The sequence below is a fragment of the Cryptomeria japonica genome, chromosome 10, assembly GCF_030272615.1.
Source record: "Cryptomeria japonica chromosome 10, Sugi_1.0, whole genome shotgun sequence".
NCBI classification, from domain to species: domain Eukaryota; kingdom Viridiplantae; phylum Streptophyta; class Pinopsida; order Cupressales; family Cupressaceae; genus Cryptomeria; species Cryptomeria japonica.
The window spans coordinates 805,538,830-805,553,469 of record NC_081414.1 but is presented as its reverse complement, the minus strand read 5'-3'; the positions used below and the strand labels follow the sequence as shown (position 1 = coordinate 805,553,469).

General features: G+C 38.9%; 1 protein-coding gene across 5 annotated transcripts in view; it reads right to left on the bottom strand.

Moving 5' to 3' along the window:
• Positions 1-6,645: 6,645 nt before the first annotated feature.
• LOC131079905 (uncharacterized) overlaps positions 6,646-14,640 on the bottom strand; it is a 29,139-nt gene continuing 21,144 nt past the window's right edge. Inside the window, exons 1-5 of one of the 5 annotated variants that reach the window (XM_058017950.2) lie at positions 11,910-11,931; positions 11,513-11,644; positions 11,109-11,260; positions 7,312-8,219; positions 6,646-7,199 (exon numbers count right to left, since the gene is read on the bottom strand). In XM_058017950.2, the coding sequence (XP_057873933.1) occupies positions 6,982-7,199; positions 7,312-8,219; positions 11,109-11,260; positions 11,513-11,533 (1,299 nt within the window). In that variant the 5' untranslated portion in view covers positions 11,534-11,644; positions 11,910-11,931 and the 3' untranslated portion in view covers positions 6,646-6,981. Of the gene's footprint in view, positions 7,200-7,311; positions 8,220-11,108; positions 11,261-11,512; positions 11,698-11,909; positions 11,932-14,640 lie in introns of those variants that run through there. The other 4 variants (XM_058017947.2, XM_058017949.2, XM_058017948.2 and 1 more) reach the window with 4 other exon arrangements.

Below are 14,640 nucleotides of genomic sequence, written 5' to 3'. Positions count from 1 at the left end.
AACCCTTCCCTTCCTCCACCCCTCTCTCTCACCTGGGATCTTTCTCTAGTCTCATACTCATTTTCTATCCCTTCCTCCCTCTCACTTAGTATCTATCTCTCTTTTAGGTCTCTCTCTCTCTTAGGTTACGCTTGGGAGGGAGAGAGGGAGAGAGAAGAGAGGATGGAGGGAGAGAGGGAAAGAGAGGGTGAGAAGGAGAGATACTTGAGAGAGAAAGAGAAAGCGAATGGGACAGAAAGAAAGAGTGTTAGAGGGAAAGAGAGAGACTTGAGAGAGAAAGGGAGAGAGGGAGAGAGGGCAAGAATGTGAGAGAGAGAGACACTTGAGAGAGGGGGAGGGAAATAATGGGAAGGAGAGAGGGCGAGGGAAGAGAGAGGATGGGGGAGGGAGGGAGAGAGGGAAAGAATGGAAAGAGTGGAAAGAATGGGAGAGAGACACCTACGAGAGAGGGAGAGAGAGAGATAGAGAAAGGGAAAGGGAGTGATAGGGAGAGATGGAGAGAGAGAGAGAGAGGGAGATAATGAGAGAAAGAGAGAGACACCTAAGGGAGGGGGAGTGAGAGAGATAGAGATAGAGGGTGAGAAGGAGAAGGGGGTTGGGAGGGAGAGAGGTAAAAAGAGTTAGAGGGAAAGAGATAGAGACCATATGGTATCCTAAGGGGTCATATGGTGTTTTACGACCCCTCAGGACACCATATGACTCCTTAGGACACCATATGGTGTCATTATTGGTTGTATTGTGTCCTAAGGGGTCATATGGTGTTCTATGATCCCTTAGTACACCATATAACCCCTTAGGTGTTGTTAGGGGTCATATTGTGTCCTAAGGGGTCAGATAGTGTCTTATGACCCCTTAGGACACCAAATGGTGTTGTTATGTTTCATATGGTGTCCTCATGACCCCTTAGAACACCATATGACCCCTTAGGACACCATGTGGTGTCGTTAGGGGTCGTATGGTGTCCTAATGGGTCATATGGTGTCCTATGACCCCTCAGGACACCATATGGTATCATTATGGGTCGTATGGTGTCCTAAGAGGTCATATGGTGTTCTACAACCCCTTAGGACGCCATAGAACCCCTTAGGACACCATTTGGTGTCATTATATGGTGTCCTAAGGGGTCATATGGTGTTTTATGACCTCTTAGTAGACCATATGACCCCTTACGACACCACATGGTGTTTTTATGGTTCATATGGTGTCCTATGACCCCTTCGGACACCATATGACCCCTTATGTGTCATTAGGGTCATATGGTCTCCTGTGACCCCTTAGGACACCATATGACCCCTTTAGGACACCATATGGTGTCGTTATGAGTTGTATGGTTTCCTAATAGGTCATATGGTGTTCTATGATCCTTTAGGACACCATTTGGTGTTGTTATGGACCGTATGGTATACTAAGGGGTCATATGGTGTCTTATGTCCCCTTAGGACTCCATATGACCCCTTAGGTGTCGTTATGGGTCATATGGTGTCCTAAGGGGTCATATGGTGTTCTATGATCCATTAGGACACCATATAACCCCTTAGGAGTCCATATGGTGTCGTTATGGGTCATATGGTGTCTTAAGGGGTCATATGGTGTTTTATAACACCTTAGGACACCAGATGACCCCTTAGGACACCATATGACCCCTTAGTATACCATACGATCCATAACGACACCAAACGGTGTCCTAAAGGATCATAGAACACCATATGACCTCTTAGGACACCATAAAACTCATAATGACACCATATGGAGTCCTAAGGGGTCATATGGTGTCCTAAGGGGTCATAGGAGACCATATGACCCTAATGACACATAAGGGGTCATATGGTGTCCGAAGGGGTCATAGGACACCATATGAACCCTTAAGACACCATATGAACTATAAAAACACCATGTGGTGTCCTAAGGGGTCATATGGTCTCTTAAGAGGTCATAGAACACCATATGACCCCTTAGGACACCATATAATGACACCAAATGGTGTCCTAAGGGGTTCTATGGTGTCATAAGGGGTCGTAGAACACTATATGACCTCTTAGGACACCATACGACCCATAACGACAACATATGGAGTCCTAAGGGGTCATATGGTGTCCTGAGGGGTCATAGGACACCATATGACCCTTTAGGACACCATACGACCCCTAACGACACCACATGGTGTCCTAAGGGGTCATATGGTGTTCTAAGGGGTCATATGGTGTCCTAAGGGGTCATAGGACCCCATATGACCCCTCAGGACACCATATGACCCCTTAGAACACCATTTGGTGTCCTAAGGGGTCATAAGACACTATCTGACCCCTTAGGACACAATATGACCCCTAACAACACCTAAGGGGTTATATGGTGTACTAAGGGATCATAAAACACCATATGACCCCTTAGGACACACAATAACGACACCATATGGTGTCCTAAGGAGTCATATGGTGTCCTGAGGGGTTGTAGAACACCATATGACCCCTTAGGATACCTTATGGTCTCTATCTCTTTCCCTCTAACTCTTTTTACCTCTCTCCCTCCCAACCCCCTTCTCCCTCTCACCCTCTATCTCTATCTCTCTCACTCCCCCTCCCTTAGGTATCTCTCTCTCTCTCTCATTATCTCCCTCTCTCTCTCTCTCCATCTCTCCCTATCCCTCCCTTTCCCTTTCTCTATCTCTCTCTCCCTCTCTTGTAGGTGTCTCTCTCCCATTCTTTCGATTCTCTCCATTCTTTCCCTCTCTCCCTCCCTCCCCATCCATCTCTCTCTCCCCTCTCTCCCTCTCTCTCTCTCTCTAGTGTCTCTCCCTACCCTTCTATCTCTATTTTCTCAGCTCTCTCTCTCTCTCTCTCTCTCTCTCTCTCTCTCTCTCTCTCTCTCTAGTCTCTCTCCCTCCCTCTCTCTTAGGTGTCTCTCTTTCCTATTATGTTCATCTTTCCCTCTCTCCCTCCCCCATCCTCTCTCTTCCCTCGCCCTCTCTCCTTCCCATTATTTCCCTCCCCCTCTCTCAAGTGTCTCTCTCTCATATTCTTTCCCTCTCTCCCTTTCTCTCTCAAGTCTCTCTCTTTCCCTCTAACACTCTCTTTCTCTCCCATTCCCTTTCTCTTTCTCTCTCAAGTATCTCTCCTTCTCACCCTCTCTTTCCCTCTCTCCTTCCATCCTCTCTTCTCTCTCCCTCTCTCCCTCCCAAGCCTAACCTAAGAGAGAGAGACCTAAGAGAGAGAGAGATATATACTAAATGAGAGAGAGGAAGGGATGCAAAATGAGTATGAGACTAGAGAAACATCCCAGGTGAGAGAGAGGGGTGGAGGAAGGGAAGGGTTTAGAGAGAGAGAGAGAGGTTGATGGAAAGAGAAGAAGAGACTAGAGATTCAACCTTCAAGTGAAGCCTATTCAACCTTCAAGTGAAGCCTATTCAACCTTCAAGTGATTCTTCTAAAGTTGAAATCCCAAGATTTAGAAGCTTTCAACGCATGCAAGATGTTAAATGTATGTAGAAAACTAGGTCATCATTCCCCAAGAGAAACCCTTTAAAGAGATGTCTCCACCTCAAGAAACCCCCAAATCTTATCAAAGTCCTTTTGCAAATCAACTTTCATGCCCTAGCATCATTTTCCTTTGTCCAAGAGGTCCTATTATATATCTAAAGAGCTATTTTGTTGAACAAAAGAGAGACTTTTTTGAGGTAGAAACAAAGTTATCTTTTGTCAATACACCTGCAAATGACATAGAAATAGAAAAATTAAATTTATTGCAATAAAATGATATGTATGATGATATAGAACAATAGGTTAAAGAGCAAGGAAAAAGTGTTGATAACAAGTTTTTGATTGTTTTGTTTAAAGAGTTACCTAGTTATATTGAGCAATATGATGAGATAATGCTTGTTTTGTTTAATGAGCTACCTTTGTATGTTATTGATGAAGAAGAAGATACATCTATAATAACTCAACAATGATTTTGAAACATCATCAGAATACAAATTATGTTGACCTCAAGGTGTTGATTCATCAATATTATGTTTTCTCTATCTCGGTCTCCCCTCCTCTCTCTCTCCATTATCTTGTCTCTCCCTCTCAGTATCTATCTCTCTATCTCACTCTCCTCCTCTATTAGGTGTGTGTCTCTCCCATTCCCTCGCTCTCCTACCCCTCTCTCCCTCTCTAGGGACATATGGTATTCTTAAGGTTCATATGGTATCCTAGGGATCCATGCATGTGTCCTACGGGGTCATAGGACACCATATGAGTCCTTAGGACACCATATGACTTGTAACGATACATAAGATGTCATATGGAGTCCTAAGGGGTCAAAGGTTGTCTCAATTTAAATATGTTAGTGCACTTCCCCTTCTTGGTGATTTTGGATCTTGGTGTCTCAATTTAACCATTGGAGGTCACCCTAATTGGTGCAAAGAGAGGGAGAGAGGGAGAGAGTGAGAAAGAGAGTTAATGAGAAAGGGAGAGAGGGAGGGGGAGGAGAGAGGGAGAGAATAAGAGAGAGATACACCTGAGAGAAGGGGAGAGTGAGATAGAGAGGATGAGAGGGAGAGACTTTAGAGATAAAGAATGAGAGAGAGAGAGAGAGAGAGAGAGAGAGAGACTTAAGTGAAAAAGAGAAAGGGAGGAGGGGAGGTAGGGAGAGAGTGGGAAAAAGATACACTAGACAGAGGAGGAGAGTGAGATAGAGATATAGAGGCAGAGAGGGAGAGAGAATTAAGAAAGAAAGAATGGGATCGGAGAGAGAGAGAGAGAGAGAGAGAGAGAGAGAGAGAGAGAAGAAGATTCATGGAACATTGTTTAGGCACATAGCGTGTTGATGGAAGATTCGACTAACATAGCGTGTTAGTCACTTTCGCTGATTCGCGGACTGTGTGGCCGCCATTTCCTTTTGTCCCACGAAACAGCGAATTCGACTAACATAGCGTGTTAGTAGATTTCGCTAATTCGTGGATTGCGTGGCTGCCATTTTCTTTTGCCCTACGAACCCTGTGAATTAGACTAACATGGCGTGTTAGTCGCTTTCGCTGATTCGCGGACTGCGTGGCCGCCATTTCTTTTTCCTCGCGAAACAGCGAATTTGACTAACATAGCGTGTTAGTCACTTTCGCTGATTCGTGGGCTGCGTGGCACAAACGAAGTGACTACTTTCTTTCTAATAATGGGGGGAATATTAATTTAGTTTGAAAGCTCCCATTTTGGCTTACGAGCAAGAGAAAAGAGTTTGAAAAAATCAAACTTTGAGCGGGATTACGAATGACGGAAATGGTGACCGGTAATGGCGAAGCGGATGGGTCAAAGGGGCCCACACCAGCCACCCTAAACGGTCAACGCTTCGAGTGCATTCGTTAAGCCTTTCTGTCAACCGAAAAACGGCAACATGCCTCCAGATCAGCCTAATGGTGGGTCCCAGAACGTGACTCATCGCATTATGGGAGGGCATGGGAGGGATGTATGTCGTTTGTACGACAGGTCACTTTTGGAGCCAGAATAGACGCATCCATCTAAAACAAACACAACATAGGTCAAAAGCACGCACGCACACACAAAACAAAATGCAAGGCACACGAGAGAAAACGAGTGCGCACAACCAAACAATAACACATGCCAAGAAAACAAAATGTGCCACAAGCAAAAACATTTTGGTATGCAAGATTGCTTGATACCTAGGGTAGTCCTACATCAGTGTGATAACTAGAATGTTGATTAATATTTCATGCTCGTATCTCTTTCCGTTTGACACCAAGTTATTTTCTCAGCATATTTGATTATCGTTGGGAATTTTTAGAAAGGAATCCAAAAGCAAAAGTGATTTTGGCATCACTAAGATGGCAATTTCACGGTCAACTTTACTTGTCCATTCTTAGCTTTCAAAACACTTAAACATACACCTTCAAAAGCTGTTAGTTTATAGCCTCAGGAATATGAATAATAGTTTTGAAGATATTTATTATAACAGTTAAAATGCAAACAACCACTGATGTATAGCTAAAGGAACATAACGCAAGCTAATACCTTGGCCAACCATTCCCATTATGTCACTACTGCAGTCTAAATTTTTATGTTAAACCACCAGTAAAATAACAGCAGTAATGAAACAACCATAATCCTAGGTCAAAAATTTGGAACAGTTCTTCACGAACAAAAATGAAGACAATGAAACCTTCAAAGATAAATTTGCATTTTGTGCTTGGTGTAACGCTCTAAATGGAGGGAAGTTCTGTGTAGGTACAGAAAACGTGCCAATTTTGAGTACCATCCAATTGTTAAAAAAAAAATTAAAAGATAAATTTGTGAATTCCTCCTTTTTATTGCCTACCACTCGAAGTATTTAAGGGGGAATACTGAAGATATTAAGCAATGCACTTTGAAGAAGTTGGTCTTGACTTTTGGACAAAATAATCATGCATGTCATCAAACACAACTTTATTGACCTTGGTAATAGCTGACCTCCAATGTGAAAATCTTAGACAATCACAATGAAAGAAGGAAACAAATATTACATTAGCAACTGGAACACCACGCATGGATTCCAGGCTAAAAATATCTAAGCAGATAACCCTTCCAAGATATGCTCATGGATCGCTAGAAACTTGAGATAGATAAGAAAATTGACCCAGGACTAATGGCAGACTTTGCATGAGGCTATCACCACAAAAAATAACAAATATCAGGACCTCAAATGGACTTCATAATTTATCTGTGACAAATACTTGAAATGACTTTGCCCCAGTAATACTTAAGAAATGAATACAGAAAATGAGAACTCAAGCAAGACAATGGAAGTAAATCAGATGACAAGTTTTCCCTGTCACCAAGGAATGTGGAATACAGGAGCAAGGACATCATAACAGGACAATATGATTAAGGGTGCAGCTACATTACATTGAAATGCAATCATCAGCATTGAAATAGTCACCATGAGATGTGGCTATTGATACAACAACGCAGTACCCATACATGAAGGCAAGTTTCCTGGTGACTGTTTTCTTGGAAACTAAAATTTCAGTGCCCTGACTGGATTTGTCAATGACAATCCTTTCTCTTTGAGGAGTTCAAAACTAAAATTCTTCATCCACAGATTTTTTGAATCTCTTCCGTCAATGATTGACCGATCATGCTGAAACTTGAAGAAGGGGAGCCTTTTAGGAGATTCACTTCTAACATGAATATCTCTAGTTCCATCTACTTTTGTAGAGATGACTGACAATACACCTGTAAAGGCGAAACAAGCAACAAAGAAATTCTTAACAAACTAAATGGCTAATAAACATGTCAAGACACAATAAAATCAATTAGGTTTATGTGCAGGATCCAAGTTTACTACCTGGTATTACATTTGGAGGAAGTACTTCATCTGCAGGTGCAGTAAACATGTCACTTGTCCGTGGAATTAATGACTGCAGAATTCTTCTTGCATTTTCATTGGCCTCTTTTTGTGCTTTCTCACGTATGTGATTTCTCACTCTTCTAGATCTTTTACCTATTTTTGTATGTCTAACAGTAGGTAATGCCAGACCAAAGTGGAGATGTGCCCTTGTTCCAGATCCAGTAAGAATAGAGTCATTAATGGGACTAGTCCGTAGACAAAACCTCTTCTTTTGTGAAGGAAACTTCAAAGCAGATACAGTCAGAAACAAATTAAGAGAAAGAATGCTAGCAAAGCTGTGTGCAAAATATGGATACTTTGAATCATTGAAACCCTTCATCTGACCTACTTTTCTACTTTCATTAGATTGTTTATGGTTGTGGCTGTACCGTTTAACTACTGAATCTGCAGGGCATTCTTTTGGTTGAACTTCTATAAAAGATTTTGAAATATCCAAAGCTTCTGGTTTAATGGAGTTCAAAATGTCATTATGTGACTTAAATGCCTGGGAACTATCAATCACAGGAGTACATTCAGTAGGTAAACTTCTTTCATTTTTAACTGATGTTTGAGTAGACAAGCCATCAACTGTGCCACATAATGCATGATTCGACAGCAAATTCAACTGAGCTTTACTTTCGAGGTCAGCTAACCACAGGGTTTCAGCAACTTGAGGTGAAAACTGGCATATTTGTGTGGCCGGCTTATATCTCATAATATTACATCTTGTTCCCCCATGATTGACAACAGACTGCTCCAAAGATACTGGTGAAAGTGAATGTGCCATCAAGTCACATGTTTTTACTTGTGAAGATGCCCTGGCCAATAGAAAACCCTCCAGACCAATGATTGGCATTATACCCACTCTGCGGCAAAAAATGTATAGTTAAAACTTGCAGAGATTTCTATGAGAAGGTTGCTGATTCATCATAATGAGAGTGAAAATGTCACGTAATTAAATAAAAATATATTGCTAAAACTCAACATCATAGAAATGAGAAAGTTTTCGGTAAAAATACTGAACAGGAAAAGCATTGGCTAAACAATCCTTGTACTGAAAATGCATCTGACCTGCTTAACAGAATATCAATCAAAATCAAAGCATAATAGTAATGAAGCCTAAAACCAGAAAGATGTTTGAGGACTCGGCATGGTTACAATTCAATTATTCGTCAGCATATTTATATTTCCTGCACTTGGATTGATTGTATTGTAGCTCAGTTATCAAGTAAATAACAGTTATTCAAGGACCTTCAGTACTATGTTGCAAGATTGGTAGTTGTGTTAGCTGAGAGACAGATAAAGTAAAATCAATTTGCAAAGTGTACAAAAAACTGTAATTATTAAAGCCACCACAGTGAGCAATAAAAAATTGTTCAGGTCAAAATTGCAGAATCTGAAACTGCAGATAAAGGCAAAGCTTCTTTTATCAGTTTTTGGAACACTTTCATACATATTATGGGGCATTGAGGAAGTTGTAAAGTTTGAAGTACATGTTTTAGACTTGCAGTGGAAACTAGTGTAAGTGAGCAAGGACCCTGTCGCTGTTCCTGTAAGTTTGTAACCTTACATCTTCTGGTAACTATTATATCCAGCAGGACAAGGACATATGCCCATCCACATACCAGGAGACTTGAGGTATGGAGATGATACTTCAAACAAAGGTAGAGGAATACATAAATAAGGGTAGAATATGTTTTCACATACTAACTACCCTGATTTGAACTGCTGTCCTCGTACCCCATTCTCCTGGTAACCATGGTTGTACCCAATAAGGAAACATGTCAAAACAAAGTTGTAGAAAAATCCTATACATAATAAGTCATAATAAAAAGAGCCAGAAAACACATGAGCTAATTAGAAACTCCAGAATGAACACTGAGTGAGTAAGTCAAAAGCTAGCTTTGATATTGTGGAGGCCACTTTCTGATCCTTTGGGAGGTCTTAATTCCTAAGTGAAGAGGATCATATTTATTCAGTAATAGTTCAGTATAGTCCTAAGAGTAGTCAATGTTTATTCAAGAATCTATATGTTATATGGGTTGATTGCATAGCAATTGATGCAAATGAAAACCAATATTGAAACAAGTTCCTGACTGAAGGATCAAATCAAGGAGAAGGAGAAATATCCTCATGGTAAAATGTGTAATGTCCCAAGCCAAATAAATAATGCAAGTCCAACTTTTAACCTTCCAAAAACACCTATTATTTGATAAACAACACTATTGGCCCTAGCATTCACTCAGATCTTAGACAGCTCAGATTATAACTACTATTTATGCATCAGCAGTGTCCTTACATTTCAAACAGCAAATGACAAAAATAACTCCCAATCTTCTTATAACTAACAGCAAATAACAGGTGTAAATTCCTATCTCTTTCTTATTACAATATTGGTTGTATTACATTCAAAAAGTTCCACAATATCAGTAACTACAACAGCAATTCATGCCAATGGCAATGGCAAATCGAATAATACAATGCAGCTGGAGTCTGTCCAACAAAGCTCAAATACAAACTCTATATGAGATCATCCTCCAAAATCACTAGGGTTTTCGTCCTAGGATTCCCATGCTTGAACACAAGTGCTCAAAACAGATTCTGAAAGGAGTTTAATTCAGTGTAAATTATGATCCGGATGAAAACATTCACTCTTTCATATCTTCCACAAACAGAACAAGCTGGCCGCCATGTGCACCCAAAACTTCAATTTTGAACAGTTATCATGGGAAGGAAAGATTTCACTTTGAAAGTGATGGTGTCAAAAATAGACTACTGGAAACAATGCGACACATGCTAGGAAGTTGAAGGGGAATGGAATAATAGGAATAAATATCAGGGATCAGGTTTCAGCCATATCACAAGACTCAAAACTATGTGATGAGGTGTCAAGCATTAAGCAACAAGCATGCCGACAAGGTTGAGTCTGGGAGTCCAACAAATACAACAGCTAGGTGGGTGACAGATGGAAGGTATAACAAGATGGAGAAGTCTGAAACTCCAATGACAAGAAGGGAAGAGTGAAATTGGAAGAGAACGCATACTCAAGACGGGAAAACACACAGCAGATGGAAACAATGAAGACCTAATACATATATACTTAGATTGACTGGAGATGAGTGATGACAGAATGTTCTATAGGTCGTGAAAAACAAATTAACAATGAAATGTGTCAAATAAAGAATGTGTATGAATGAAAAAGTAAGCTATTGGGATGGTAACAGAAAGTATATGTGCAGTACTCAGTAATGTCATACACAAGAATCTAATTGCTAGACGTATCAGCTCTCATTGACCTTGTTCTCTTGAAGATGCATGTGTTTTACCTATATAATCCAAACCCTTCAGTTATAAGATACTTATCTAGGGTTAAAATTAAATTAATAGAGCATGCAGATCCCTCTTAGTAGCTTGACATAAAGAAAAAATAAATCTTAAGTATATGTTTGGATGCCAAAAGATTGTATTCCCTCTTTTTCTGAATAAATGAATCTTATATTACATCAGAAAACATGATGATAATATCAGTTTTAGATAAATGTCAGAAAAGCTAGCATCTGATTGTGTGCCTTGTTGATTCAACATCTCTGCAAAAACACAAAATCTTGGCTTTGACAAGTAAAGCCAAATCCTGACTCAAACCTGCATCTTCTATTTACAGAAACATGTATATGCATTAATGCAATTTTTTCTATAGAATTCAATAGAAGAAAAAGTTTATCCTTTGTATCAAAATTAGAATTTGAAAAAAATACCCTTCACAAAACCAGCAAGGCATATTTGATGCATGTCCTCCTGTAGTAATCATGAGACCCGATCCTTTACATCTTGGGCATTTTGAGTACTTTCCATTTTGTCCTTGAAAGACCGTTATGAAACTACTCAAAAACTTGTCCACTGCTTTGCACTGGTTGTCACCAAAAAAAAAAAAAGTGGAAGAAACAAATCTCAGAACCAGCCAAAAAAATAATGAACTGATTCCTTTGTCACTCATAAAACCATCTACCTAGGATCCTAAAAGTGTGAAGCCGTAATGGCATTTTTTAAAAGCATTAAAATAATAAGTGTGAAAAATTAACTTTAAAGCCAACAACCATCATGGAAGCTTTAAAAAACATATCTAATCTACAACAAAAATATATCCTAAAAATTAATTTACCTTCTGTTCAATAAACTCCATTTACTGCGAACACATGTACAAAATACATGTATCAGCTACTTAAGACTGATACACTCAATATTCTGCCCCTTTCAATGTATGATGAGATACGTGCACACCAGTTTCCAGCCCCTGCTATGGAAGCAAATTCATGTCCATTGGCATGGTTTAACAAAACATCCACACTGCAACATCAAATACAAGATGCTGAAGCTTTGTGTCTATAGAGTAATATTCCTCTAGAAGCAACAGCAATAACGACTCAGATAAAAGAAACACATGCATAAGCATGACATGATAAGCGATTTGGCATATGATTATTAATTACTTTGAATCATAAACTAATCATCGTTTGAAGAGATACATTAAGCTGGGAGCAAAAAGAGAAACAATTCACCAAACAAAGTTAGAATGCTCCATGATGCTTTTGTCAGCATCCATCTAAAAATATGACACAATCCAGGATTACAAAATATACAAAATAATGGAAAGGATCCAGAACTATGATAGAATACATTAACTAAAAAATTGGGAACAATGACCTTTCTAAATAATACAATATGCACATTAGAGAAAACATAAATTAGATCCATAATTAAAGTGTAACTGTTTTAATGCAGGATGAATCCAAATAGTTGTAATATGCCTTTAAATGTGGACAGTAAATGCATAATTCCTCATGACATATTTCTGAATTTCGTTTTGATATAGTGAGGATATACTATATGTTGCTTTTCTCAGTTTTGCATAAATGGCAGTTTATTTTTGTTCTTTATATCAGCCCAAGCAACATTAAGCATATATTCTAACAGGGAAACAATTATTTCATATTACTAAAAGTAAAACAGACATTTCAAAAGTCTCATAGATTTGTTAAGATCTTGAAGATTGGCATCCTTAAATTGGCCTTAAAATTTCCTCCAATATTCATATCTGAATTTAGAGGAATTTCTCACACTAGTTATACCAATGTCAGTCCCTGATCAGGCAGATGCTGAACTTCCACCATTAACTGTAACTTTAAGGTATATAACAACCATGGTAATAATCTTAAATCCAAAAAACTATGAGAGTAGATGATCTCCAATGAAAATAGGTCCATATACATATAGTGGATTTGCTATTACATTCTGTTGATAAAATGTTGTCATTGATGTCAAAATGTGTTTCATGAAGGTCAGATTTATGGCACTATAGTTGAGATTTTTGTTTTACAAGAATAATATAATTAATTTGTAAAATCAATTAATTATAGCCTACACAGGCTGACCTATGTCTTGTACCAATTTGGAGAACATTCAAAATGCAATTAATTATTTTTTGCATGCATCCGACTTCCCTTCCTTTGTTGCCCCATTCAAGAAATTTAAAATAAATAAAATGACCTATTTTTGGAAGCCCGACCTAGGCTTTGGCACCCACTTTGGGCAATGTAATTTAAAAAAAAAAGAAGTAAATGCATGCTGGCCAACCTGTTTTGAGGAGTTGTAACTTTTGGTAAAGAGGTGCCTTGAGAGGTATATATGAAGGATGGCTTGAGGGTTAGTAAGCAAGAATTTCATTGAATATCATTTTCCATTCAAGGCAGACTTAAGCAGACTTTACAAGCAAATCTGAAGAGTTCAGGTGAGCAGATTTTTGAAAATTATTTTAGACGTTAATGTGCACATGATTTCAGACTTGTGAGCAGCTTATTTCAGATCTGTTCAGCAGAAAATTTTGAAGAGTATAAGCAGATTTTGGAGGTGATTTATTGCAGACTTTAAGGTAATTAGTTGCAGACCTATAAGCATAGATTCTTGAAGATCATTAGCAGATTTAAGCAGCTTGTTGAGCAGATTTGTGAAGGAAAATCAAATCAGATTCAAGAAGATCCATCACTTTTCGCTTTATTCTATTGGAGTTTGGTGCCTCAAAGAGATTGGTGTCTCTTGCTGAGTTGGTGCTCAATTGTGGGAATTGGTGTCTCTAGTAGGTTGGTGCATATGATGAAGAGATGTGACCTCTCCCTCTCATGGGAAGACATAGAGGGGAAAAGGTTCATTTGAGGAAGAGATGGAAGGGAGATCAATTTGGAGAGTAATATATCGTTCTCAAAAGCAGCAATGAAAGGTGGTGACTCAATTGTTATGGGTGCCTCAATTCCAATGAAAGGTGGTAACTCTTCCACCAATAAAGTATAAAGGAGAGATCATTCCAAGCATTCAAGGATGACTAACTCAATCGTTACCCATCACTCATGGATTCACAAAAGCAATCATCAATTATCAAATCAAGCAAACAATCAATCAGTAACTCATACTATCAAATCACCATTCAGTCAATCATCATTCACCAATATATGAAACCAGCATTCATTACATCATCACTCTTCAATCACCTTATCAACCTGTTGATGTAGTTTTTAGCACAATCGAACACAAAATAAAATACCAAGGTATCTTATCCTCTCTTGAATAAAGTCTCTCAAATGCTATGCTTCACGATCAAATGAGAGAACTCCAATGTTTCTACTGTCAGGTCTTGACTCGTGGATAAGCTCAATTGGTTGATGTGATTGTTGGTAATCCAAGGGGCCTTATGTTGAATAGTTGAAAGTTGAACATTCGGATGTTGCCGGAACTTAAATTCTAACTATTTGCTTGGAAAATAAAATGGCAAAAGAGATAGAGTTTAGGGATTCTAATCCTAAGAATTTGGGAACAATGAACAATCTTTGGTAAAACTCGACTAAGCCTTGCTTTGACATGCAAAGCAAAAACTCTGCAAAGCTTAATGCGATCTTCTAAGGAAACTAGATAATTTTTCAAATTATTACCAAGCATAGACACCATTAATTGAATGCATATCAATGATTGAATAACAATTGACCTTAAGATCATTCAAGAATTCCAATCGACCACACAAGGCAAACTTACAATCAGCAAATTGCTAGTGCTATGGATAAATGAATTTCACCATTAATCATTCACAATCCCTATCATTCATCTAATCAACATAAAAATGAATTGAGAAGTAGAGACCATGCAACTTGTTGAAATGACACATTAATTCACCATAGCTTCAATGAAATCATATGCTCTTTACAACAAGATTTTGGCAACAATCTTTGCCTTCTCCTAATCTAA